The 27,195-nt window shown below is 36.7% G+C and overlaps 1 protein-coding gene across 5 annotated transcripts in view; it reads left to right on the top strand.

Moving 5' to 3' along the window:
* AGO3 (argonaute RISC catalytic component 3) overlaps positions 1-27,104 on the top strand; it is a 127,507-nt gene extending 100,403 nt beyond the window's left edge. For all 5 annotated transcript variants that reach the window (XM_004266469.3, XM_033422144.2, XM_033422149.2 and 2 more), the window contains 3 exons: positions 1,690-1,791; positions 13,171-13,370; positions 13,945-27,104. In XM_004266469.3, coding sequence (XP_004266517.1) covers positions 1,690-1,791; positions 13,171-13,370; positions 13,945-14,053 — 411 coding nt within the window. In that variant the 3' untranslated portion in view covers positions 14,054-27,104. The remainder of the gene's footprint in view (positions 1-1,689; positions 1,792-13,170; positions 13,371-13,944) is intronic.
* The last annotated feature ends 91 nt before the right edge of the window (positions 27,105-27,195 follow it).

Below are 27,195 nucleotides of genomic sequence, written 5' to 3'. Positions count from 1 at the left end.
TAATGTACTTAGAACGGTGCTTAGGCACACGCTAAGCACTCAGTGGAGGTTACCTAGTTGTAGAGTGGTGATAATGGTGGTAGTGATAGAGAAAAAGAGGGCATAATGGCAGGCACTGTTCTGGATATTTTTTATAAATTTAGCTCATTTAACCCTCACAAACAACACTATGAGGTACTTATTATTATCCCCATTTTTCACAGTAGGAAACTGTGGCACGTGGAGGTTAAATTGGTAGAGCTAGGACTCAAAATAGGCAATCTGGCTCCAGAGTACTCTTAATCACTGTCCTATACCACATCTCTAATAGCAGTAATGATAGTTTTATTTTGGCCTCCGTGTTGTTAAAGGCCTGTGCCCCAAATTACATTTCTGTACCTAGAAAACCAAAGGTTTCTTCAAAAGTTAGATCAGGAAAACCTAAGTTAGATTTAATGATTTCTTGCAACTGATGTTTAATTGTGCCTTTCCTTCATTTGTTTGCTTCTCTTTCATCTTTGCTCTAAATCTACTAATCATAATAGATGAGAGATAATTATAAATGAGGAAATAGGCACAGAGAGGAAAATACTGTGCCCTAGATTTCATGACTAGAAACTGGTGGAGCTCTGATATGAACCCAGGCATTCTGCCGCCTCTCTAAAGAGAATAAAGCTTTTAAATATATATTAATTAGGAGATTTGTGTGTTAAGAATAGGCATAACTTAGTAGTTTATGAACTGTTTTCTTTATATTGTGATTTGGTGAAGCTAGCTGGTTGGTCCACACAGATATAACTCCAGCCACCACCTGGTAACAGTCCCTCACACAGCAGAAATAATGTCTGAGTCAGTAAAAGAGTCTCTGATTTGTTAGCCTTCTAAACCTCGACTTACAATTAATGAGTTTCAATATGTTAGGGATAAGGAGGTAGAGGTAAGTATGTATATGCATTTAAAGTGTTTTATTAGGAGACTTTCATTATCAGGAGTTTCGAACTTTTTCATTTACATCATGTATTACTCAGAGAAAATCATGGTGTCTGTTTTCTTACAAGATGTTGAAACTGCTAATATAAAATAAAAGAAATAGGGCCTTTGCAGTCATTTCCATGTTTGACTCTCAGTTCTGCCCTTTATTGTATGCTATTGGGCGAGTTATTTTGTATTCCTGAGCTGTAGATTCCCCCCAGACAAATGGGAATAATACCTAACTTGCAGGATTATGAGGATTAGAAATAATGTATGTAAAGTACCTGGCATATAAATGGTTAACAAATGGTGACTCTAGTTGATGCTGTGGTCAGCATTCTTTCCCTCTAAAAATATAGGGTTCTCTGAGAAAAATGCTAATTTTCATAAAACTGCACATTCAAGAGTACCTGCTCTGCACAGACATCATAAATTGGAGCACTAAACGTAACTTTTTTTAAAAAATTTTTTTAAGTTTTCTACCTGTATTACGATCAACTACCAGCTAAGCATCAGTAGAAACTAATAACTTTGTTATCAGCTTTCACTTTCAGCAACATTTAAGAATAGGAACTAGGACTAGAATAAGGTCTGCTCTTAATGGCTGCTTAAGTAATATTTCAAGCCGAAAATAGTGAAACATGGGATCAGCCTATGTATTTATATCTTTTTAAAAGTGCTTTCAGACACATTCTTTACCTTTGTCTTGTTTGTTTAAACTTTGACCAAACAATCTAGGTCGGAAGAAGTGGCAATATCCCAGCTGGAACAACAGTTGATACAGACATTACACACCCATATGAGTTTGATTTTTACCTCTGTAGCCATGCTGGAATACAGGTAAGCCTATACTTTGGGTGAAATGTTTTTATTCAGGAACTTCTATTCTTAGGCATATTTTTTAAATCTCAGAAAAGAGAGAAAGAAATATTCTTCTCTACACGTCAGATTGTTTCCACGTGAAATTAGAATGAAACTTTCGGTAACTAAATCATATCCCCTTTTTCACCTTGAGAGGGACTTATTTCTACGGAAGTACCAGAATATAAGTGTTTTAATAGAAGGCATCTCCCTAAACTATGTCCTTAATTTAATGCAAAACTTCAAAAAAATCTAAAATACCTGATTGTTCCTTTGATATATTCTTTTTGATAATAATACTTCATAGAAAACTTTGACACTTACTGGCAGATATTGAGCATGTGAAAGAGTTTAGCTGTAGAATTACAGCTTTAAGTTTCAGTTAAATAATTCTAAGTCTTTTCTTATTTTTCAGAAAACCTTTTTGTTAATTTGTTAGCTGTACTTAGTAAAACATAAGCTGTAATTGAGTGCTTCTCAAACTTTCCAGCAGCAGAGAGTGAATCCACATTCGCAGGATACCTGAGAGAATGTAGCCCAAAACTATTTTAGTTTACTTGCCATTGATTAAAATAGAAATTTCAGGAAGATGTAGCTAACTGTATATCTGAATCTTAAAGCTTTATATGTCCCACATACACTAACCACAGTTTCACTCTTAGGGCTTTAAAATTATTGTCCTACTCATTTATATATGTTCTTATAACTGCTTCTGTTTACAGTCAATGTGGTACATTTTCATGGTGGGTGGTAACAGCAAAACAAAGTTAAAAGTACCTTCTGAGATAAAATCTATTATCATTCGAGTACATATTTTAACCTTAAGTTTCTCTCCATGTATCCCAAGGAACCCTACTGCTATGACTTTTTAGTTAATATAATGGAGGGGGAAAAAAGGTTCTCTATTCACGTAAATTTTAGAAATGCTGGTCAAACAGATTGTTTTTTTACTCTAGAACTTTTGGATACCATTGATATGCAAATGGTTGTTATGAATTTTCAGGACAGGACTATTTCTCCAATGTATTTAACCAGAAACTTTAGGGACCAGTATTTTGGGGGGACACCAAATTGAAACTTTGCTCTAGTCAGCAAATAACCAGGAATATTTCACAGGGACTTTCTGGGCTTTCTCTAGTTGCAGTGAGTGAGGGCTACTCTTCCTTGCAGTGTGCGGGCTTCTCATTGCCATGGCTTCTCTTGTTGCAGAGCACAGCCTCTAGGCGTGCAGGCTTCAGTAGTTGCAGCATGCAAGCTCAGTAGTTGCAGCACATGGGCCCTAGAGTGCACAAGCTTCAGTAGTTGCAGCACATGGGCTCAGTAGTTGTGGCACACAGGCTCTAGGGTGCACGGGCTACAGTAGTTGTGGCACATGGGCTCAGTAGTTGTGGCTCACGGGCTCTAGAGCACAGACTCAGTAGTTGTGGCACACAGGCTTAGTTGCTCCATGGCATGTGGGATCTTCCCAGACTGGGGATCAAACCCATGTCCCCTGCATTGGCAGGCAGATTCTTAACCACTGTGCCACCAGGGAAGTCCCCAAAGACCGTTCTTTACATGTCTCCCCAGCTTTATTAGACTTTTCTAACTTCTCTGAGATCAAAAGGAGGAGTCTTATATTTTAACAGCTAAAATTAAAATCGAATCATTCCTAACCAGTATGAGATAATTTTTTTGTATCACTACTTTTAACTTTACCAGTGAACAACAGATCCTTTAACAACATTTTGGCCAGATTCTGTAACTTCTTGACATTTATGTTGGTCATATTGGTGTTTACAGCTTAGTTCCGTTTCCTCCCCTCCCCATTTTATTTTGAGATAAAATTCCCATTCATTTTTAAAACTTAAATTTACAAATAAAATTAAAGCTTGGCTTTTCCCTTCTACTCTCCACCTGCCCAAGACAGGCTCTAGAGCTTTGGTCCTAGTGTTTTGAGTAGGGGAGGGGACCATGGCTTGCCTCCGAAATACCTCCTTCCCCTCCTCCTTCTAGGACTCTAACTCATCTGGTACTGCTGACTGCCAGAATGTCAGTAATGGGGAGATGACACAAGTCTTTCTCTAGTCCGTTCTGATTCTTTCTAATCCCTTAGCCTCCATGGAGCTGAGAACCCTCAAAGGGCAGCAGTGTCCTTCTTTAGCCCCATCTGTGGTATAGACCCCAGCCCCTTCTTTAGGTTAGATATCGCATTGCATGGCTCCATGGCCCCTCCTTCTCTACTCAACTTCATTTTTTTAGACTCCCAGAACTGCTTCCAAGAGCTCTCATCGCTCTAGCTGTATGGAGTTGGGAGAGTGGGCCTATGGACTCTGAACTCAGGAATAATCCAGTTGGGGAATGAGATGGGATAGTCTCTCCCTTTCTAACAGGCTCTCATCTTTACAACTCATTCTCTTGAAGTACCCCTTACATGTCTTTAGCGGAGAGAGAGTGCCTTTCCTCACAACTGAAATTCTGTATTTTCACAAAACTCTCAATCTCTTCCTATATTGAGAGGATAGGGGTAAGGTGAGAAGAGGCCAGAGCCCGGGATTTGATGGTAAGACCTGTCCTGAACTGTCTCCTCTCGGTGAGCCCTTAAGGGAGGGTAGCTGACTCCAAAGGTTGGTAGCTCTTTAGAATGTAAGATGCTTAGCACCTTTAGTCCCCTGCTTTGGACCTTAGTTGAAATTCTAGGACAGCAGGGAAAAAAAATCCTACTTACCATACTGTTAGAAACACATTAACCGGGTGGAGCATGTGACCCCTCTGACCTACCGAAGGAAATTCTTCTGAAGACATAAATGTACCTGTTGAGGAGTGGGCAGCGTCCTAAATTATAACTTCCTAATATGAATCTCCCAAACTTCGAAGATGTCCTTCACTGTGATTTAACATTCCTTTGACTCCACTTTAATTAGCTCTCTCTACCATTTTCTTTGGGTTCCTAACTTGGTCTTTTGCCCCAACACTCAGCACATGACCCCTTCCTTTTTTCTCACTAAGAAATTACATTGTCAGTCATGCCTACTTTCTTCCCTCCTTTCCCACAGGAAAAAGGGTCAACCTGTAGAACTGTTCTCATTTGCTCTTGCCTGCCTTAAGTTGGCATTAGTTCACCAGTTACCCTCTTTCGTATATCTTCAGTCTCCTTTAAGCTTCTGATTCCATTCCCTTAGCTTATAGTTATCCCTGTCCTAAAATACAGTTCCTTGCTCCTGCTGTTCTCCTTTAAGGTACTGTCTTTCTACCATTTGTCACCAAACTGTTGTTAAAAGGATAGCCTAAACACACTCACCAAAATGGCTAAAATTTTAAAAGACAAATAGTATTAAGGATATAGAGCAACTGGAACTCTTATACTCTCCTGGTAGGTGTGTAAATTAATGTGAACATTTTTAAAAATTGGCTGGCATTATCTACTAAACTTAAATATACGTACGCTCTATGACCAGGATTTCCACTCCAAGATAGCCAACAGAAATGCATATCTATGTTCACCAAAAGATAGTATGTTAATATTCATAGTAGCACTGGTCATAATGGTCAATACAAAAACTATCAGTACAAACAGTTCAAATGCCCATGATCAGTAGATTGGATAAATAACTATACAAATGTGATTTATACAACAGTAAGAATGATACAACAGTATGTATAAATTTCACAATGTCAAATCAAAGAAGCTAGACCCAAAGGGTACATACATTATAAACTTCAAAAACAAGCAAAACTAATCTATGATGTTAAAAGTCAGGTTACAGGGAGCAGGGTGGCAGGTAGGGTAGTGACCCTGAGAGGGCACAAAGGGGCTTTGTGGTTGCAGTTAACGTTTAGTTTCTTGATTTGGGTGCTGGTTTCATGGGTATATTCTCTTTGTGAAAAATTCATCAGTCTACATGTATGGTACATGAATTTTTCTCTCTATATATTTACGTCTATAAAAGGTTTACATTAAGAACAAAAAAGACTACACTTATTTCCTCTTCAACTTATAGCAAACTGCCTTCTGCCCCACTGTTATTTCTCCTTGATCTCTGTAACTTCTGACGCTGTTATAATCATGCACTCATCAAAACCGTCTACCATTTGGCTTCCACTACACATTTTATCCTACCTGTCATCTTACCCTTATGTTTTTTCTAGGTTTCGTTCTTCTACCCACTTTTTTTTTTTTTTTTTTGGTGCGGTACGTGGGCCTCTCACTGTTGTGGTCTCTCCCGTTGCGGAGCACAGACTCCGGACGCACTGGCAGGCTCAGCGGCCATGGCTCACGGGCCCAGCCGCTCTGCGGCATGTGGGATCCTCCCGGACCGGGGCACGAACCCGTGTCCCCTGCATCGGCAGGCGGACTCTCAACCACTGCGCCACCAGGGAAGCCCCCACCCACCTTTTGAAATTTTAAGTTCAGGGAATTCCCTGGCGGTCCAGTGGTTAGGACTCAGTTCTTTTACTGCCGTGGGCCTGGGTTCAGTCCCTGGTCAGGGAACTAAGATCCTGCAGGCTGTGCAGCACAGCCAAAAAGAAAAAAAATTTAAGTTCAAGTAATATTTATGACTTTGAAATCTCTTTTTACAGATACAACTTTTCTCCTGATTTCCAGATCTTGAAGTTATTTTTGATTGTACCCTCTCACCTGCCACCCTTATCTAATGGAATCCCTGAACTCTACAGAATCTATCTTCTTAGTCTAAGACCTATCTCTTATTCTTTTTTTTCTTTTTTGGCTGTGTTGGGTCTTCGTTGCTATGCGTGGGCTTTCTCTACTTGTGGCGAGCGGGGGCTACTCTTCGTTGCAGTGCACGGGCTTCTCATTGTCATGGCTTCTCTTGTGCAGCGTGGGCTCTAGGTGCGCGGGCTCAATAGTTGTGGCTCACGGGCTGTAGTGCGTAGCCTCAGTAGTTGTGGCGCACAGGCTTAGTTGCTCCGTGGCATGTGGGATCTTCCCGGACCAGGGCTCGAACCCATGCCCCCTGCATTGGCAAGTGGATTCTTAACCCCTGTGCCACCAGGGAAGCCCCTATCTCTTATCCTTATCCTCACCTCCCCTGCTTAGTTCAAGTTCTCATTATTACTTTCCTATCCTGGGTGCCCTCATTTAGTCTGTTCTCATTAGATTAATTAAAACAGGTAAGATCCGGACTTCCCTGGGAGGAGGTAGGATTTGGTAGTAATTTGAACTTTATCCCCAAAATCTTGCACAGTGTCTGAAAAATGATAAATATTTGCTAACGTACGCGCTAACCTTCTCTTTTCTCCTTTACCACTGCCATTTTCATACTTCATACATTCATCATCTCATACCAGCACTAGTGCACCAGCCTCCTAATTGCTCCCCTTGCTTTTAGTCTCTTCCTGTTTTCTTTTCTTTTTTTCCCATGCGGGTGGTGGTGGTGGTGGTGTTTATTTAAAGTAAAAACAAAAAACAGTTCACCCATTTCTCCCACCCCTGCCTCTGGCAACCACCAATCTGTTCTCTGTATCTTTGACCATGCTTTTTAAATTATTTTTCATTCATTCATTTTGATTCCAGATATATGGCATTTGTCTTTCTCTGTCTGACTTATTTTACTTAGCATAATGTCCATATATATATATATCATAATTTCTTTATTTATCCATCGATGGACACTTAGGTTGTTTCCATGTCTTAGCTATTGCAAATATTGCTGCAATGAACATAGTGGTGCATACTTTTTGAATTAGTGTTTTTGTTTTCTTCAGATAAATACCCATAAGTGGAACTGGTAGATCATATGGTATTTCTGTTTTTAATTTTTTGAGGCACCTCCGTACTGTTTTCCATAGTGGCTGCACCAATTTACATTCTCACCAACGGTGTAGGAGGGTTCAAAAGAGAACTCTTATGCATTGTTGGTGGGAAAGTAAACTGGTGCAGCCACTATGGAAAACAGTATGGAGGTTCCTCAAAAAACTAAAAATAGAGTTGCCAAGACTTCCCTGGTGGCGCAGTGGTTAAGAATCTGCCTGCCAATGCAGGGGACATGGGTTCTAGCCCTGGTCTGGGAGATCCCACATTCCACGGAGCAACTAAGCCCATGCACCACAACTACCAAGCCTGCATTCTAGAGCCTGCGAGTCACAACTACTGAGCCCACGTGCCACAACTACTGAAGCCTGCACGCCTAGAGCCCATGCTCCACAGCAAGAGATACCACCGCAATGAGAAGCCCTCACACAGCAACGAAGAGTAGCCCTGCTCACCGCATCTAGAGAAAGCCTGCATGCAGCAATGAAGACCCAATGCAGCCATAATTAATTAATTAGTTAATTAATTAATTAATTTAAAAAAATAATAATGAAAATAGAGTTGCCATATGATCCTGCAGTCCCACTCTTGGGCATATACCCAGAGAAAACTATAAATACAAAAGATACATGTGGGGGGCTTCCCTGGTGGTGCAGTGGTTAAGAATCCACGTGCCAATGCAGGGAACACGGCTTCGAGCCCTGGTCTGGGAAGATCCCACATGCCACGGAGCAACTAGGCCCGTGTGCCACAACTACTGAGCCTGTGCTCTAGAGCCTGTGAGCCACAACTACTGAAGCCCGCGTGCCTAGAGCCCGTTCTCCACAACAAGAGAAGCCACCACGAGAAGCACGTGCAGCGCAACAAAGAGTAGCCCCTGCTCACCGCAACTAAAGAAAGCCCACACACAGCAACAAAGACCCAAAGCAGCCAAAGATAGACAGACAGACAGATAGATAGATAGGTAGATAGATAAATTTTTTAAAAAGAAGGAAAGGAAGTGAGGGAATTTAGTAAAAAAAAAAAAAGGTACATGAGGGACTTCCCTGGTGGTACAGTGGTAAAGAATCTGCTTTCCAATGCAGGGGACATGGGTTCGATCCCTGGTCGGGGAACTAAGATCCCACATGCCACAGGGCAACTAAACCTGTGTGCCACAACTATTGAGCTCTCACACCTCAATGAGAGAGCCTGCATGCCACAAACTACAGAGCCCATGCACTCTGGAGCCTGTGCGCCACAACTAGAGAAAGAAAAACCAGCATACCACAACTAGAGAGAAGCCCGTGTGCCACAACTAGAGAGAGAAAACCCGCGCGCTGCAACAAGAGATCCCGCATGCTTCAACTAAGACCCGACACAGCCAAAAAAATAGAGAAAATAAATAAATAAATAATTTTTTAAAAAATTTATTTTTGCAGTACGCGGGCCTCTCACTGCTGTGGTCTCTCCCGTTGCGGAGCACAGGCTCTGGACGCCCAGGCTCAGCGGGCATGGCTCACGGGCCTAGCTGCTCCGTGGCATGTGGGATCTTCCAGGACCGGGGCACGAACCCGTGTCCCCTGCATCGGCAGGCAGACTCTCAACCACTGCGCCACCAGGGAAGCCCAATAAATATTTTTTTTAAAAAAAGAAGATACATGCACTCAAGTGTTCATTGCAGCACTATTTACAATAGCCAGGACATGGATACAACCTAAATGTCCATCAACAGATGAATGGATAAAGAAGATGTGGTATATATTACAATGGAATACTACTCAGCCATAAAAAAGAATGAAATAATGTTATTTGCAGCAACATGGATGGACCTAGAGATTATCCTACTAAGTCAAGTAAGTCAGAAAGAGAAAGACAAATACCATATGGTATCACTTAATGCGGAATCAAAAATATGACACAAATGAACTTATCTACAAAACAGGAACAGACTCACAGACATAGAAAACAGACTTGTGGTTGCTGGGGGTGGCAGGGGTGATGGATGGGGAGTTTGGGACTAGTAGATGCAAACTATTATATATAGAATGGATAAACAACAAGGCCCTACTGTATAGCACAGGGAACTATATTTAGTATCCTGTGATAAACCATAATGGAAAATAATATTAAAAAGAATGTATATATATGTATAACTGAATCACTTTGCTGTATACCAAAAACTAACACGACATTGTAAATCAACTATACTTCAATACAATAAATTTTTTTTTAAAAAAGTTCCCAGGGAATTCCCTGGCAGTCCAGTGGTTAGGACTTCCACGTTTCCACGCAGGGGGCACAAATTCAATCCCTGGAACTAAGATCCCGCATGCCCCACCATGTGCCCCACCCCCCCCAAAAAAAAAGTTCCCTTTTCTGTCATCATTAACACTTGTCATTTCTAATCTTTCGGATAATAGCCATTCCAACAAGTATGAGGTGATATCACGTTGTGATTTTGATTTGCATTTCCCTGACGAGTAATGATGTTAACCTTTTTTTCATGTGCCTGTTGACCATCTGTATGTCTTCTTTGGAAAAATGTCTATTCAGATCTGCCCGTTTTTCAACTGGATTTTTTTCTTTTGCTATGAATTTTATGAGTTCTTTATATATTTTGGATATTAACCCCTTATCAGATACATGATTTGCAAATATTTTCTCCCATTTAGTAGGTTGCCTTTTTGTTTTCCTGATGGCTTCCTTTGCTGTGCAGAAGCTTTTTAATTTGGTGTAGTCCTACTTGTTTATTTTTGGTTTTGTTGCTTTTGCTTTTGGTGTCAGATCAGAAAAAATCATCACCAAGACCTATGTCAAGGAGCTTATTGCCTATGTTTTCTTCCAGGAGTTTTACGGTTTCAGGTCTTACATTTAAGTCTTTAAACCATTTTGAGTTAATTTTAGTGTATAGTGTATGGTGTAAGATAGCGCTCCATTTTCATTCTTTGCATGTGGCTGTCCAGTTTTCCCAACCCCATTTATTGAAGAGACTGTCCTCTCCCCATTGTAAGTTCTTGCCTCCTTTGTCATAAATTAATTGATCATATATGCATGGTTTATTTCTGGGCTCTATTCTGATCCACTGATCTATCTATGTGCCTGTTTTGACCATACTGTTTAATTAGTATAGCTTTATAATATACAGTCCCCAACATATGATAGTTTGACTATTTTTTGACTTTGCAGTGGTGCAAAAGTGATATGCATTCAGTAGAAACTGTACTTCAGATTTTGAATTTTGGTCTTTTCCCCAGCCAGTGTTACACAGTACAACACTCTCATGATGCTGGGCAGCAGCAGCAAGCCACAGCTGCCAAGCAGTCACATGATCACAGGGTAAAAAACTGATACACTTACAACCATTCTGCACCCATATAGCCATTCTGTTTTTCACTTTCAGTACAGTATTCAATAAATTACATGAGGTATTTAACACTTTATTGTAAAATAAGCTTTGTGTTCGATGATTTTGCCCAACTATTGGCTAACATAAGTGTTCTGAACACGTTTGAGTTAGGCTAGGCTAAGCTATGAGGTTCGGTAGGTTAGGTATATTAAATGCATTTTGACTTAGGATATCTTCAACTTAAAATGGGTTTATTGGAACATAACCCCATCGTAAGTCAACGAAGATCTGTATAATATTTTATTTCTTTTTCTTGGCTAATTTCACTGGCTAGGACTTTCAATAACTATGTTAAATAAAAGTGGTGAGAGTGGGCATCTTTGTCTTTGTTCCTGATCTTAGAGTATGATTGAGTATGATGTTAGCTGTGGGCTTGTCATATGTGGCCTGTATTATGTTGAAGTACGTTCCCTCTGTACCTGTATTGTTCACAGTCTTTATTATAAATACTCAAATGCTTTTTCTGCCTCTATTGAGATGATCATATGATTTTTATCCTTCATTTTGTTAATGTGGTGTATCACATTGATTGATTTGCAGATGTTGACCCATCCTTACATCCTAGAATAAATCCCCCTTAATCATGGTTTATGATCCTTTTAATGTATTGTTGAAGTTGGTTTGCTAATATTTTGTCGAGGATTTTTGCATCTATGTTCATTAGGGATATCGGCCTGTAATTCTTTTCTTGAGGCATCCTTGTCTGGTTTTGGTATCAAGGTAATGCTAGCCTTGTAAAATGAGTTTGGAAGAGTTCCCTCCTCTTCTGTTTTTTGGAAGTTTGAGAAGGATTGGTATTAATTCTTCTTTGAATGTTTGGTAAAATTCACCAGTAAAGCTGTCTGGTCCTGGACTTTTATTTTTTGGGAGGCTTCTGATTACTGATTCAATCACTAGTAATAGGTCTGTTCAGATTTTCTATTTTCTGCTTCATCATGATTCTGTTTCTAACCCATCCTCCATATTACTGCTGATGTTACTTTTATAAAACCCCCAATCTTATCACACCCAAAACCTCTCCTGTTAAAAAAAAAGCTGTGCAGTGCTTTCCCTGCTGCCTACAAGTGAAAGTTCAAATTCCTAAGCATGTCATTCAGTCTGATTCCAAATGTTCATTTCAATTTCATCTTTTTCCCCTCATGCCCCATCCCATATTCTGTTCATCCTAGTCTATTAGCTATTCCCCAAATGTGCCATGAAACTTTATGCCCCCGTGCTTTTGTTAAGGCTGTTCATTCTCTCCAGTGTCTCTTCACCCTACCCATCCCATAATGGCCAAATCTCACTCATTCCCCTCTTGGTGAAGAACCCCCAGGGCTCACCCTCACAATTACTTCCTTTGGTATTCTCATATAGGACTAAGTACCAGTAGTACTATAGCCATTTATTAGTTGTTTTATAATTACAGATGTTCTATTTCCTCTACTCCTCTACTGAATTATGTTTCCATTGTTTTGACTTTGTTTTTCTTTGAATTCACAGTTCCTAGCATAGTGACTAATACATAGGAGCTCAACTAATGTTCTTGTTTTTTTATTATGGTAAAAAACACATAACATACAATGTACCATTTTGACCATTTTTAAATATACAGTTCTGTGACGTTAAGTAAATCACATTATTCTGCAGTCATACCACCTTCTATCTATGGAACTTTTTCATCTTCCCTGATACTCTGTACTCATTAAACACTAACTCCCCATTCCCACATCCCCGCAACCCATGGTGATCACCATTCTACTTTCTGTCTCTATGAACTCGACTACTTCAGGTAGCTCATGTAAGCGAATTGTACAATATTTGTCCTTTTGTGACTGGTTTATTTCACTTAGCAGAACATCATCAAGGTTCATCCATGTTGTAGTATGTGGCAGATTTTTCTTCCTTTTTAAGACTGAATAGTATTCCGTTATATATATATATACACACACCACCTTTTATTATACATTCAGCCATCAGTGGATACTTGGATTGTGTCCACCTTCTGGCTATTGTGAATAATGCTGCTTTGAACCTAGGTGTGCAAATATCTGTTCGAGTCCCTGTTTTTACTTCTTTGGGATATATACCCAAAATCAACTAAATGTTTTTTTATTGATTATTAAATTAGGATATATTTTGCTAATGTACAAAGCTTGTTTTTTCACTTAACTTAGTCTGTGGTGAATATTTATTTAAAAGTTTAGAAATCAGCAGAATATTCTGTTGCCTTCTATAGGGTACCAGCCGTCCTTCACACTATCATGTTTTATGGGATGATAACTGCTTTACTGCAGATGAACTTCAACTGCTAACTTACCAGCTCTGCCACACTTACGTGCGCTGCACACGATCTGTTTCTATACCTGCACCAGCGTATTATGCTCACCTGGTAGCATTTAGAGCCAGATATCATCTTGTGGACAAAGAACATGACAGGTAATATAAAAGCATAACAAGTACAGATTCTCACCCAAATCCAAGTATGCTCTGTGTGTTAGGATTTTCGTGGGAAATTTCTTTAAGTGTTTACATGTAAGTAGGTGCCTCTGTCTTTGCCATAAAGTACTGCCATTTAGAATTAAAGTTCCACAGGCTGTTAGAAGAGTCAGTGATCCAAATGAAAAGCTATGATAGAACTGACTGCCCAAGATGAGGGTTCCTATTAAAATGTGCAGTCTGGGCTTATTAGTAATAGTGTGATGTAGTGATTTTGTTGCTTTACCAGATTAATTCAAGGGAGAGATTATTGGTAGTAAAAGTGATATATACAGACAAAATTATAGGATGTCTTGGATTTACTTCTAAATAGTCCTGGAGAGGTGAGAGATGTAAAACAGAATTGGCCTTGAGTTAATAATTATTGAAACTGGATGATGGACATGTAGGGGTTCATTATACCGGCCTCTTATTTGTTTTTTAATTTTTAAAAAATTTTCTACAAATAATATTTTTCAGAATTTTTACATCAGAATAGGGTTTGGTTTTGTGTTCACTGCCACTTTTCTTACAGTGCTGAAGGAAGTCACGTTTCAGGACAGAGCAATGGACGAGATCCACAAGCTCTTGCCAAGGCTGTACAGATTCACCAAGATACCTTACGCACAATGTACTTTGCTTAAAAAGTCTAAGAATATTCTCTGAGAGGAAGAACTGGAAGATGAATCAACATACAACTTATGTTTCCAGTGGAGTCAGCTGAGTGGGGATGCCTCCAGCCATACAGAAACCAACACTGTGTGGGGGCCAGGGTATGATCTTTATGTTGATACAAGGAAGATTGTTTACTTCATCAAGGAACACAGCACCATTATGCAATATGAAACCAGCCAACTGCTTTTTTGTGCGGTCTCCTGTAGGAAGTATCGCGATCATTTAGTTTTCACTTTCTTGTAGTCTAACCCTTTTAATGCCTTTACCTCAAGTTGCTTGGCAGCACAACTCTTTGCAAAAAAAAAAAGTAAAGAAAAAGTAAATGATGGTTTTTTAAAAAACACACCTATATGAATAATCAAAGTGATTGTTCACAATTATGTGTGCAAAAAATGTGCATTCATGTATTCTTGTAAAAGTTATCTGTATATTTTACTTATATACATGCATACTGCATATGCATATATATCTGTATCTACACTGATAATAGATATATATGTATCTCTGTATATATTTTATAGCTCATTCCATTGGGGAACTTTCTTTCCCTTTTATTATCCTCCCACCACCACTATGATTTCTCTCTCTACCGCCCTTGCCTTCATCACCTACATTTGTTTTTCCCTGATGCTACCAGTAACATTCAGATGTTCATGTATCTGGTTCATTTGAATATGAAGCATGGCAAACTAGATTTTTATTTTGCACGCCCTACTCCTGTCTTGTCTCATACATAATTCTGAGTCCTCAACTCTTGGTATTGCTTTCTTAAGAAACTATATATATATATACACACATATATATATAAAAAATATGTTTTTGTGAGAGTGAATGTCTGCCCCCTCCTGCTCTCAACTTACATTTGCCATTTGTGCAATGTGTACATAAGCAGTAGCAACCTAAACTATTCTTTTTCTCTAGTGAGTTTGTTAAAGCTGCTATAAATATATAAAAAAAAAAACACACAACTTTGTCAGAAGTTGTAACTCTATATATAAGCGATATGTATTCTAAAGTCTTCTGTTTCTATGTGTTATACATGGAAATCCCTTAAAACTTTTACAAAGGGTAAATATTTTAAATGATTGGAACTGTGTAGGGTTGAGGCCTCTGAAATTGGGTGGAGAGAAGGGATTGTGGAGGGTTTTTTTGGTTTTTTTTTTACTAGTTTATTTGCTGCCTCTCATACCTTAATGTGATTTTCATATATATATATTTTTATATATATGTGTGTTGTATATATATAAACATATATGTATGTGTTTTGAAGTATAGCTTCCTTTTCTTTTATATTTATTAGAATAGTGCTTTAATAATTATAGAATCATATTGGCAACATCTTTTATAGAAATATAATCATGTTTATTTTAAGAACTGACAACTTGTTTTTGCTCTCTTTTAGTGCAATAAGCAGTTTTAAAAGAAAGCTGTGTCTGTTTGACATCTTTACCACAGATAGTGGGAGAAACAGGCACCTCCATAATTTTAAAAGGGCAAAGTATATAGCCTTAATTTCAGAAGGAAAGTTTTGTAATTTTCAAGTTTAAAGCATGTCTTATAAAAATCATAATGAAAATGAAGGAAGTTAAATTTCCTAAATGAGTGTTGACCTTGAATATTAGAAATAAAGTTGAAGAACTTTGATTTAAGTAATGACAGCAACTAGCTTTAGATTTAGAAGATATTTAAATTCTTTGAAAATAAATCATGTTTATTGAAGAATCATACTGGTAAGGTGCCCATTTTCACTTACTAACATGAGTCAGGAAAATATAAAATGATATTTTAAAAACTTTTTTTGCTAATTCATCACCAGTGTAACTTTCCTTTTAAAATTAGGGTGATGGTGACAAAGGAAGTTAGGACTTTGAGCATTTGAAATTAGTTAAATCACTGAAATGTTGAAAAAAGTTTTGCAAAACTTTTGTTTTATTGACTTCACTTTAAGATATTAAAAAATACTATAAAGCTGTCAAAACCAAGTTTATCAGTAACCTTGGATTCAGGGGAGCTTTGCACTTTGTAACTCATGAAAATAGCATTTTAATTTTTTTTTTTTTTTTGCACTGGTTCAGAGTATAGATATTACAGATTGTTTCCAGTGGGCATTGTTGTTAACCTTTCAGAATTCCATCTGCACATGAAAACAAATGGATTAGCTCTTTAGTTCTCTCTTACCTATAATCCACACTTATTGCCAATTTACTGTATTTTGAGCCTAAAATCTGAGCCCATATCCTCCAACAGGTATGAAATCTTTTGTCCCTCTGCCAGAAAACTAAGAAAGTACTGTATTTTGTATGTTTATTATATTGAAGTGTATGAAATGCAATTTACAACACTGTTTTAAAGCTCTTTACATAAGGTAATGTTTGTGTAGTGTATACATTTTTCTCCCAACCCTCCCCCCTCCTCCAAAAAATTTCTATAAAGAGTGTATTTTTTTTACATTGAAATTTCACTGAATATAGGCAAGAACATAGGCAAGAGAAGAAAATAGTATATCCTAGGTGGTAAAAACCTGATGGCGTATGTTTGCTCAGTATGAGTAAAACATCTTCCTTTATCAGTGGGAGCTGTACAGATTGATGTGGAAAACTTTAGAGCCCAGGGAAGAACTGTAGATAACCTTTCCCTATTTACCTGCTTTACCTAATTTTCAGTCACTTAATCTCACATGTGCTAAAGTAAAGCCTATAATTTAAAACTATTTAGAAGGACTTTTACAAAGGAAAAAAAAATTTTTTTTAATATAAAGCTTTACATTTGAAGTGAGTTCTTTTTAGGGTGCTCTTAGAGTTTCAACATTGCTAGTTTAAAGTTGGTTAACTTGAAAGAATATGTATAGTATATTCTATTTTGCTTACTAACAAATTGGTATATCAAACTTAATTATAAGAAACTTTGTGCTTAGAACTTTAAGGTAAATACTAAGTGGCAAATATTTTTTGAAATTTGTTTCGTTATTATACTTCTGGTGTAGAATTGCTGATCTTTTTTTATTTAAAAAAAAAAAAAAAGGTTGTTTTGAGTTTAATGGTCATGAAACTCAACAGTGACCTTTCTGTTCCTGCCCTTGCTCACTAACTATACAGTGAATGCTAAATTTCTGTCTGCTGTTTTCTGTGATGTAAGAGTGACTTTAAAATGTCAGTCCCAGCAACTGGTATAATAGATTTTCATGTGAAGCAGAATTGGGAGTTTAATGTATATTCTGGATGGCAAATGTGTAAAGTGCTGATACATGTTTTATATTACAGTATCAAGTTACTGGCATTGAGGACCATGCATTTATAATACCGTAGCTGCTATATTTATTTAATGAAGTAGAGTCTGACAGTTACTGCACTTAACAGTAAGGAAATGAGCAGGATTCAAGGCTAGTGTTAGACTTTTTTTTTTTTTCCTAAATAAGATTTAAGAACATGAAATATCAAGGTAACAAAGGGTGCTGCCAATTTAGTTTCAATTTAATATCAGGATACTCTTTCTTTGTTTTAGAAATGTGGATTTTTACTTTAGCAGTTTTGGAAAAGGGTACCTCAGCCTCCTCAGTACTGGTTTTTAGCATATTTTTTACAGGAGTACAGGTGCCCTTTATTTTTTTCTTAATATTTACCTTTAAACAAGTTTCTCAGAAAAAGTACTCTGTGGAAATCTTCCTGTTTGTAACCTATTAATTTATTTATCTTCCTACAAGAGAGTCTAGGTGGGATTCTAGTAGGAATGTACTGGGTGTTTTAGAAGGCACTTGATAAAGATTCATCTCTACTTTCTAGCATGGAGACTTCTAGCCCTCTAAACACCTATACTGGTTTTCCAAACTAGGTTCTCTGATGACCCACCACTGCCTAAAGTTTACTTATATATTCTCTAATGGATTTTAGTATGACAGACCTCATGACAGGCTTAGTCATGACAGACTTAAAGTATGACTAAGGAGATAGAAGCTGAGTTGCCATTCAGTAAAAATGGCTGGCAGAGGATCTCAATGTTTAAGGACAAGGTGAACACTCAGAGTGCCAGTAATCAGTCTGAAGGATCTATTATTGATGGATTATAGACCAGGAATTAGAGACTCTTATTCAAGGAATTTGGTGGGTGTTTGATTCAGAGGCCAACATGAATTTGCCATGGGTGGTGATTTTTATGAAATCTGTGAAGCTAGCCACTTGGATTCAGCTAGAATATTTTGTAGTCTTGCTGTTAAAACTTGATAGTGATGTTTTGCCAAGAAGCTTAACTGACAGCTCGGCATAAATTTTATTCAATATCATTAAACCTGGGTTAAATATTTATTTAACTCATCCTCTTAGATGTTCTCCTACTGAATAGTTTTTAAAGACAAGTTGCCCCTAACAGTAACTTGCTACTTAAATTATCTTTTATGAGTTATCAGTCAAGCTGCGAAAGGACACCATTGAACTGGCATCTTTATTTTGGCTTTTTTAATCCTTTTCATTCTTTTTGAGAATTCATGGATGTCTTAAAGCTTCAATAATAATACCTGGGAGACTTTATCAAGTGAGGCCTTTGTGAGTGGCAGTATAACCCTGACTCTAAAGTCTGTCTTCATTTTCCTTTTTCCCTCTCATTTGATCATATAAAGCACTTTGTAATTCTACAGGAGTCGAAAAACAAGCCAAGAATAATGTGTAAAATCAGTACATAGATGTGAAAGTCAGAATTTTCTCCAAAAAATCTTTTTTAAAAAATTTCCTGCTTATACTAAGAACATTTTTGATCGGTGGCAATATTGGAAATGATGCTGTGATTAGTGAAACCTAAGCTGACTCCCAGGAAGAAAAATTCAGTCTCTCTCTCGCTCTCTGTGTGTGTGTGTGTGTGTGTGTATATATATATATATATATATATATATATATATATATAGCCTCAAAGGGAAAAATATTTTTAACTTTTTCCTACTTTTAAAAGTGGTACATTTCAGTTTATAATTTTCCATGTTGGTCAAAATTATTTCTTTTAACTAAGATATAATGGTCAAGGCTTATGCTAATATTATCTACTGCTAGTTCAATTTTATTTTTCTTTACCCATCAAAGATAGTGCTCTATATTTTTACATCGTTGTAAGAATCTTTTGCTCTTAAAGTACGGAAGTTAAAGATTTTAATTTGATTTAAAGATAGAAGTTTAATAAATTTCATATGGAGGGTTGAGATTTACCAATGAGAAGCCCTATTAAAATATCAGGTAGCCAACAGTGTGACAAAATTAAGATGCTATCAAATCATCTATCTGGCCATTGGTCTCCCTTCCTTTTTGAAATCAATGTCTTAGGTAACCAAACTCTAATGTTGTGTCCATGTTAGCGTGTCAGTAAAGCAGAGATGTTCTTCAGGGTAGACAATGAATTAAATTTTTAAATCATTTTTTAAAGCAAGGCGGTTCTTAGAAAGTGCCTTTTCAGAAGATGGTGCTGTAGATTTTTATTTTTCAAATAGCATGAGGCTAAAAATTTGAAAGATAAATTATTTTAGAATTCCAAGAGTATGACCGTTTCATATAAATAATGTTATTTGTTGTTCTGAATCTGGTCCAAGGGAACCAAGTAAAGCTTTTATTCAGTAAAGTATCTAAGTAAATGCTCACCAAATATATTTTGTAAGTTTAAAAACACAGTTTTTAACAGAATTAACCCTTTCAGTTCTCAGCTGTGTTGCAGGTATTATATAAGGCATATAAAACAGCAAGTTTGCTTAACTTTTTAACAAGAGTATGGATATAGTAGTAAGTGCCCGAAGGCAAAGGTAACTTGCCAGAAATTATGTCATAGGCTACGTTTTCCCCCCCAGCATATTGACCCTTTTGTAAATATCTACTGGCAGCCTTTTCTAATTAATCTTTATTAAAGAAGACTGCTTATAAAGATGGAGCCAAGTCATCATGGAAATCAGTGTAAGAGAAGTAAAATGATTCTCTATCTTTAGGGAAATTTTTTCTTTTTCAGGCAGCAAGAAATATTCTAAATGTTTCCCTCTTTTTTCTAGCATAGGTGAAAAATGATGACAGTGCATCTATATGATCAATTAATTAGAAATAGAACAGGTAAAATTGGGCTTTGGAGGAAATAAGTAAGAGGGAGGATAATAGCAGGACTATTCATACTGGTTGGTAATTTGGTAATCTACCAGAAAGCGATTTTCCCCTGAACTAGGAAGTAGTAAACAGCAGTAAATGATCACCTAACCAGTTCTTGCTTGTGAATTTGGTGAGCACTCTTCCAGAAAATAGACTTAAAAACACACAAAAAAACACACCTCAGTAACCTTGTATGCTGCATTATGTAATAATGATAGTAAAATTATATTGATTGTTTGGAGTGTACTATGTCTGTCTGCAAATACACATGCACATTAAACTTTTTCATTTTTTATAATGTCATAATAGCAATTACGAGTTTATTTTTTTAATATTAATTTTTCTATTGTGATGTTTATATTTATTGGCAATTTGTGCGCAACTTTTATATTTTGCTTAGATATTGGTTTTAAGGTATTTTATTTTTATAGATATCTCTAGCTTTTCCTCTTTCTTTGTAATATTAGCAAAGATTAAGATGGAATGTTAATATGCCAACCAAACTACTAATTCCATAAAGTCTAGAGTTTGGATTTTTACCAATAAACCATTAACACTATTTTCTAACTTAGAATACTTAATGTTGTTTATATAGTGGGCATTAAAGACAGTCTTTAGACAGATTTCTAAACGTGGAGGGGAGGTGGGGCTTCTCTTTAGTTTTCTTTCCTTTAAGTAGAAAACTAATACTGATGGATTGGATTTATTTTACCTGATCTGCAGTTTTGGGGCAACTTGATTGTTTACACTTCTTATTTCTCACTTCAGCTACATTGAAACTGCTTTAGGTGGATACATCATCCAGCGTTAGGATTGTGATACCATTCTCATAGGCCTGGAAAACAAAGAGCAAATGATCCAGAAGTCAGTGATAATTGACTTTGAAATGGGCTGCTCCAGCCCCCACCATGATTATGTTGAGTGGAAGATTTGCTACCCTGATCTTTTCCCTAGCATACCTTTAACGTTGATTCAACCCTACCTTACTTTTAAAGTTGTTTCTTCTTCATCAATGAAGAAACAGAGTTTAAGTGGCTAGGTAGAATCAGAGATAAAGGCTAATATAGTATTTCAGCTACTTAAAAATTTAAGTAATAATTATGAATGTGAATTAATTGGAAGACAGTTAAAAGTATGATTATAGAAAATTAATTTCAAGCATATGTGGTTACTCCAGTTTCCTAGTGAATAGATCAAGGTAATTTGTATTGACATTAACTTTTTATAAAGGTGCATGAAAAAAGTGAATTCTGTTAAACAGGTACAATATTTCCATTGTGTTTTTACACAGTGAATTTGCTTGGTAAGCCATTTTTTTCTGTAAGAGATTAAAAGATAAACTTTATCCCTCCTCTGAGCTTTAAATGGGTTTAATGTATGACATTTTGCCATACTGCATTCTTTCACTGAGAGGGGTAAATGAGAAAGTTTCAAGTAACTATAATTGGAAAAGTATTATTTTTATGTTATGTGAAATTTAACGATTTAAAATGAATCAGCATGTGATTTCGTACAGACATTAGCCATATCACTTTTTCCCCACGTTTTTGCCAGTTTCAGTAGGTTGATACACACACACACACACACACACACACACACACACACACAGCTACTTCCTTACCCTACATCAAGTATTAATTGAACGTTGGTATTCTGATTATAGGAATTTGTTGATACTAAAAAACTAAATATGTTTCAATCAGATATATTTTTATTGCAAATATATGCTCCCCTCTTAAGGATATTTATTGTAATAATTTTAATAGTTTTATTCATTATGCTTCAACATTGTCCTAGATTGACAGGCATATAATTCTTGTAGATCAATATTTTTAAGGCAGCTTTGAGTAGAAATCATCCTTTATTTTCTTTTTTCCTTCCAAAAGCTCATAGGAACCTGACACATAGAGCTTATTTTGCTCTTTTAACTGGTTGGCTCCATAAATCAGGGTACCTGGCATCAGTAACTGAATTACCACAGTGAAGTACTTGGTGACTTGTTCAAGTTTACAGTCATCTCTTAGAACTGTCATGAATAGGCTTATGTGAGTAGAAAACAGATGGGATTGTTGGTCATTAGAACTTTATTTTCTTTGCCTTTTTTTTTTTTTGGTTTTATTATTTCTAAAAATTGACTGCATGCACATCTGTAATTTTATGTTTAAAGTTTAAGAGGCCATGCCAGAAACTAGAGAGGGAGATTACCCTGGTATTTAATGCCTAAAACTTTCCATCTTCATTTACTTCATGGCTTTAGTTGGAAGAACAAACAAACAAAAATCCTTTCATTTGGCCCTTTATTTTTAGAACCAAAGAAGGAAAGACTCTTTCTACAAAAAATGTTTGCAGGTGTGATAGGAGATCTTTGTGAAGAAATGGACTAGTGGGATTGTAAGAGTATGTAGTGAGGGGGTAAATGAGGAAAAGGAAAAGGTTTCTTTGCCGGAATCCTTGGAGAGAAACCTCATAATTGTTTGATATTTGTCTGGTTCTCACAGTCACATTGTAAAAGAGGAACTGTTGCCATTTGAACCTAGGAAGAGAGTCTCTGTAACCTAAATTTATTTTATGTTGTTGTCCCAGATCTAAAGCTGCATCTATTTTGATTAGAGAAGTTGCTTCTGAATAAAGAAACGAAGTATTTATCCTTAAATAGAGCCATGGCGTTGCTATCAACACGGCTTCTCCAGCTTTTCCCTTTATATAGAAAACACAAAATAGGACCTTTCCAGACAAGGTAGTCTTTCCTGTAAAGAAAATATTTTTTGATAACAGATTTGGGGGAAACACTGGTAGATTGTAATGAAGGGGGAATTTTGCCTAATAACATGGACGGTCCAACCAGGTTAATGGATACAGTTTGATCCCAGGGAGTTTAACAAGAGGAGCCTTTGGTAGCAGGTTAAACCTTTGGTTTTGGTAGCAACAGATTTGGATCTCCAGTGTTAACTGCAGATATCTCCCTGTTTCATAGAAAGGGAATGATCTCATAGTATTGATGATGATCCTGCAAATGTGCCTGTGCTCTTTCTCTAATTCAAAAATCAGGACTAGCAAGCACTAACCAAAATCTCCTAACACTTTGTCCTATAAGATTCTTTAAAAGTTTTCCAGGAGCTTTCTCCTTTCTTAGCCCAGGGTACAATGCCTTGCTCCTCTTTAAAAAAGAAAAGAAAAAGGATTTAGAGGCAGTTTAGATAGAATTCTACTATGAGTAAATAATAGGGTCTTTAAAATACTTGGGAAAGGAAGATCACATGCCGCAATTTATAGCTTGATTGAGAGACTCTTTGAATACTGTTTTTCATGTTTGGGTTCTAAAGTTTTTTCTTTGACCTACCATTCTTTGATTTACTTGAGTGCCATGATTCTATATTGGGATGAAATCAGTGTTTTATGCCATTTATGAATTGTGCAGTTTTTCCCTCTCCACACCCTACACACACACACTGTTAAAAATAAAAGGGGGAGGACTAAAAAAAAAGAGAGGTAATGAGAATCATTAGAATGTAACTTTAGTTAATATAGATGGAAAGAAATCCTAACTTGGCTAAATGAGAATTAAGACTGAAAGTGTTAGTGCTGCAGGTATTATCTCTATCCATAGAGGTTTTTGCTAGCTATAGAGTGGTAATATGAACAGAATATATACCTGAAATATGATGTTACAGCAAAGTGATAAATTATTCTTGAAAGTAATATTTCAATCTTCTCTAACAGAGATGCCCATATTCTTAAGGAAAATGAATGTAGCTCCTGGTTTTAATGAATCAGACTCTGATTTAAACTTCAGAAGATTTGTAACTTTTATTCTGACACATCTTCTTAAATATGTAAAAATTACACTGAATGAATACTTAAGACTATTCTTTCCTCTTAATTTACATAATAATTTTTTTCAGACCTTAGTTCTATAGATATTGATTTCTTTCTCACATATATGCCTCTTGGTGTGTGCAGAATTCCATATTAAAAGTTTTTTTAAACTCATTTCCTAGTCAAACCTGAACTGTAAAGAAGGCATAAATAGGTTTAAAATGCAGGAAATTTTAGAAGATCACAACTGGAAAAAGACTGTTGAGAACTTGTTGCCTTTGAGAGTAGAAAGGGCTCTAAAACTTGAACTGAGATTTGGAGTTTAGTCAGAGCTCTACCACTAATTTGCTCTGTGTCCATAAGGCAATTTCCTTAATCTCTGTGTGCCTAGGTTCTTATAAAATGGTAGTGATAATAATACCTGCCCTCACCTCCCTCACAAAGTAGTTGTAAGAATAGGATAATGTTTGTGACAGTGCTTGAGTTCTCCAAAAGAAAAGCTATTCAGAAGTTCAAGATAAAAGAATATTGTTGTGTGAAGGGTTCATTTCCAGTTTGCTTCTATGAAAGTATCTTTAGTTACCCTAGATCATTTTATCAAACAAGTGTAAGAGAAACTGAGGCTTTATCATGGTATGGTGTTCACCTACAAACGTATTCTGTTCTGTTTCTCCCCTGCTGGATATTTATTGCACAAGCTGAATTTTTCTTTATAATAATCTTTGGAAAAAGTGTAACTTCAAAAACCAAACTCCTTTTAGTGGTGCTATGGCAGCTGTGATTGTATTTTGAGTTAGATTAATGTGGTGAAACCATCAGATAATCAGAAATTAACTTTGCCTTTTGCCTTCAGGCATTTTTGCTACAGATTGGCATCAGAGGCTGTTGTACAACCAGATAGTTATCCCTTTGTTTCTTGCAGATTTTTGGTACCTTTTTTTGGAAACTTTTTTTGGAGTAAGGGGTTAGGTTTTAAGAAGGAAAAGTGTGCTTATTTCACTTACCACTTTGCAGAGTTGACCGTTGCTTTCCAATCACCATGTACCTGTAAAAATTAAAATATAGTAAAAGGGTTTTTTCTTCATTTAAATTCAGTTCTGAGCATCTGCAGGTGATATCAGGCAGCCTGTTGGTGTCTGACCCTGTTGGTATCTTTATGGATTGTGGGCAGAACCTTACATTTCTACAGGCTTACCCACTTTCCTGAGGGGAAGGGGCGCTTGTTTCTAGGAAAAAAACAAAGGGCACATCACCACAGGTTGTGTAAGCAATTCCTTGTTGAAACAGACAAGTTTGGTTTGTGTTTTGTTTTGTTTTAAGAAATAAAAGGATGCATTTTAGGTACACAGGGTATGAATGCATTCAACATTTATTTTTTTATCTCTGTAGATGCTGATCTCCCCTTGTTGCAGGCAGTTTGGGCTTTTCCAGCTCATCACTAACATGGATAAGATCTATCTTAGTTTTATAGGATAATGAGAATTACAAGTACTGAAAAGTTGGGGAGATTCATGCTTGGAAAATGAACAAAAAATCCACCTTGCTGGGTGAGATAGCTGAGAACATTGGATATATCAGGAATACTTTTAAACAATTTTGCTGTAATGTGTAGCTTTAATATCTGTCTTCAGTTATGGACCCCATGAAAGTATTACTGTATCTTGTGAATAAAGATCATTCTTGTGAACTAGTATATGGATGCATTCATAGGCTGTGGGAAGCAGTGATGTGTGTATGTGTGTGTGTGTGTGTGTGTGTGTATAAATATTCTATGTTTATAACACTGTGTATTACATAAGTTTATATAGAAAAAATAATGTGTTTCTTTAGTGTTTGGGGGACTAAAATTGTAATATAACCATTCCAGTGTAATCTGACCACTCAGTCTAGAGAACATTTGTATTACACACAAATACACACCCCTAAAGCATTGCTAACTGCTCCCACTTGAGATAATTGCTGCTTTTTTTTAAGCCCGAAGTAGTGGACAGGAAATAGCACTCTTTTAAAAGGGGCTTTTCTGAAAAGTAAAATGTAAATGTAGGACATGTGGGGAGGTGGGGCCTCCTGCAAATGCCCTGCAGATGGACAAATAGCCTTTTAAATTTTACTTTTTAACCATCTTAACCGTGTGTGCCTATTTGTACTGCAGATGTGAAATATTTTGGGGAGTTAATATCAGTATGTTTTGAAACTGAATTATTACATAAAATCAGAGTAACCTCTTTCTCCATCCTCCTTTTCCACACTGACTCTTCTTGCCAAATATACCAAGTTTCAGCATGGTAAAATGATGGACACTCAAACCTCCTTCCTCATCTTCCCTATCCTGTCTTACACCTGGTCTGGCCTTATATTTTTTGTTGGCTTTTCATAAGTAAGAACAATTTACTGTAGTACTTTAGAGACTGCAGAATTTCAAAATGTTTATAAGCCTTCCTTTGTTAATGTTTGGTTACACGATAACATTAGTTAAAACAATGGAGTAAGTCTGAGTTTGTAATATGCTACAAGATAAAATCTTGAGTGATATTAAACTTGACTGCCACATTTTATTAAGAGGAAATTGGATTATATGGTGGGTGGGAGCTAGTCTATGATATATATGTAATCACTGTATAATTAGAAACACCAAATGTTGAGTCCTATCACTGTGTACTTGGGGGCCAGGCTTTGGATATGGTTGTCATTTTAATTCCTCAAAGACTATATGTCATTAAGATGAGCAGAAGGCAAATAAAGTTTTTAAACAAAACTACTTTTGGGGGGTATTTAAATTTTCTTTCCCCAAAAAAAATTTACTACAAAAAAACCTAGGGTTGAGACTGAGAAGCTTCAAGCCGCTTTTTAAGCAGTTCAGTCACTTACAATATTTTATGTTAAAGAAATTGTCATAATTCTTTCTGAGCCAAACTGTCACTAAAATGTCCTGTGACAGAACCACTCCTCTTTTTTCTGCCATTCTGTGTATTGGAAGTGTTCTTAGTTGTATTTGTTTTTAATCCTTGATTTTAAAATATTAATGGTTTTAGTGTTGCTTAGCTTCAGTTTGAAGTGTAACTTTCACTAATAACTGCAATAAAAAGAAAAGCTTTGCTCCAAACTTTGTTTTGTGGTCACATCATTACAGCACTTCAGGCTTAGGGAAAGGGAGTTGGTGTGATAGAGTGGAAAGAATTTAGGCTTTCATAATC

The sequence above is a fragment of the Orcinus orca genome, chromosome 1 (assembly GCF_937001465.1).
Source record: "Orcinus orca chromosome 1, mOrcOrc1.1, whole genome shotgun sequence".
Taxonomy (NCBI): Eukaryota; Metazoa; Chordata; class Mammalia; order Artiodactyla; family Delphinidae; genus Orcinus; species Orcinus orca.
The sequence above is the reverse complement of the archived record's forward strand: the minus strand, read 5'-3'. Positions and strand labels throughout refer to the sequence as shown.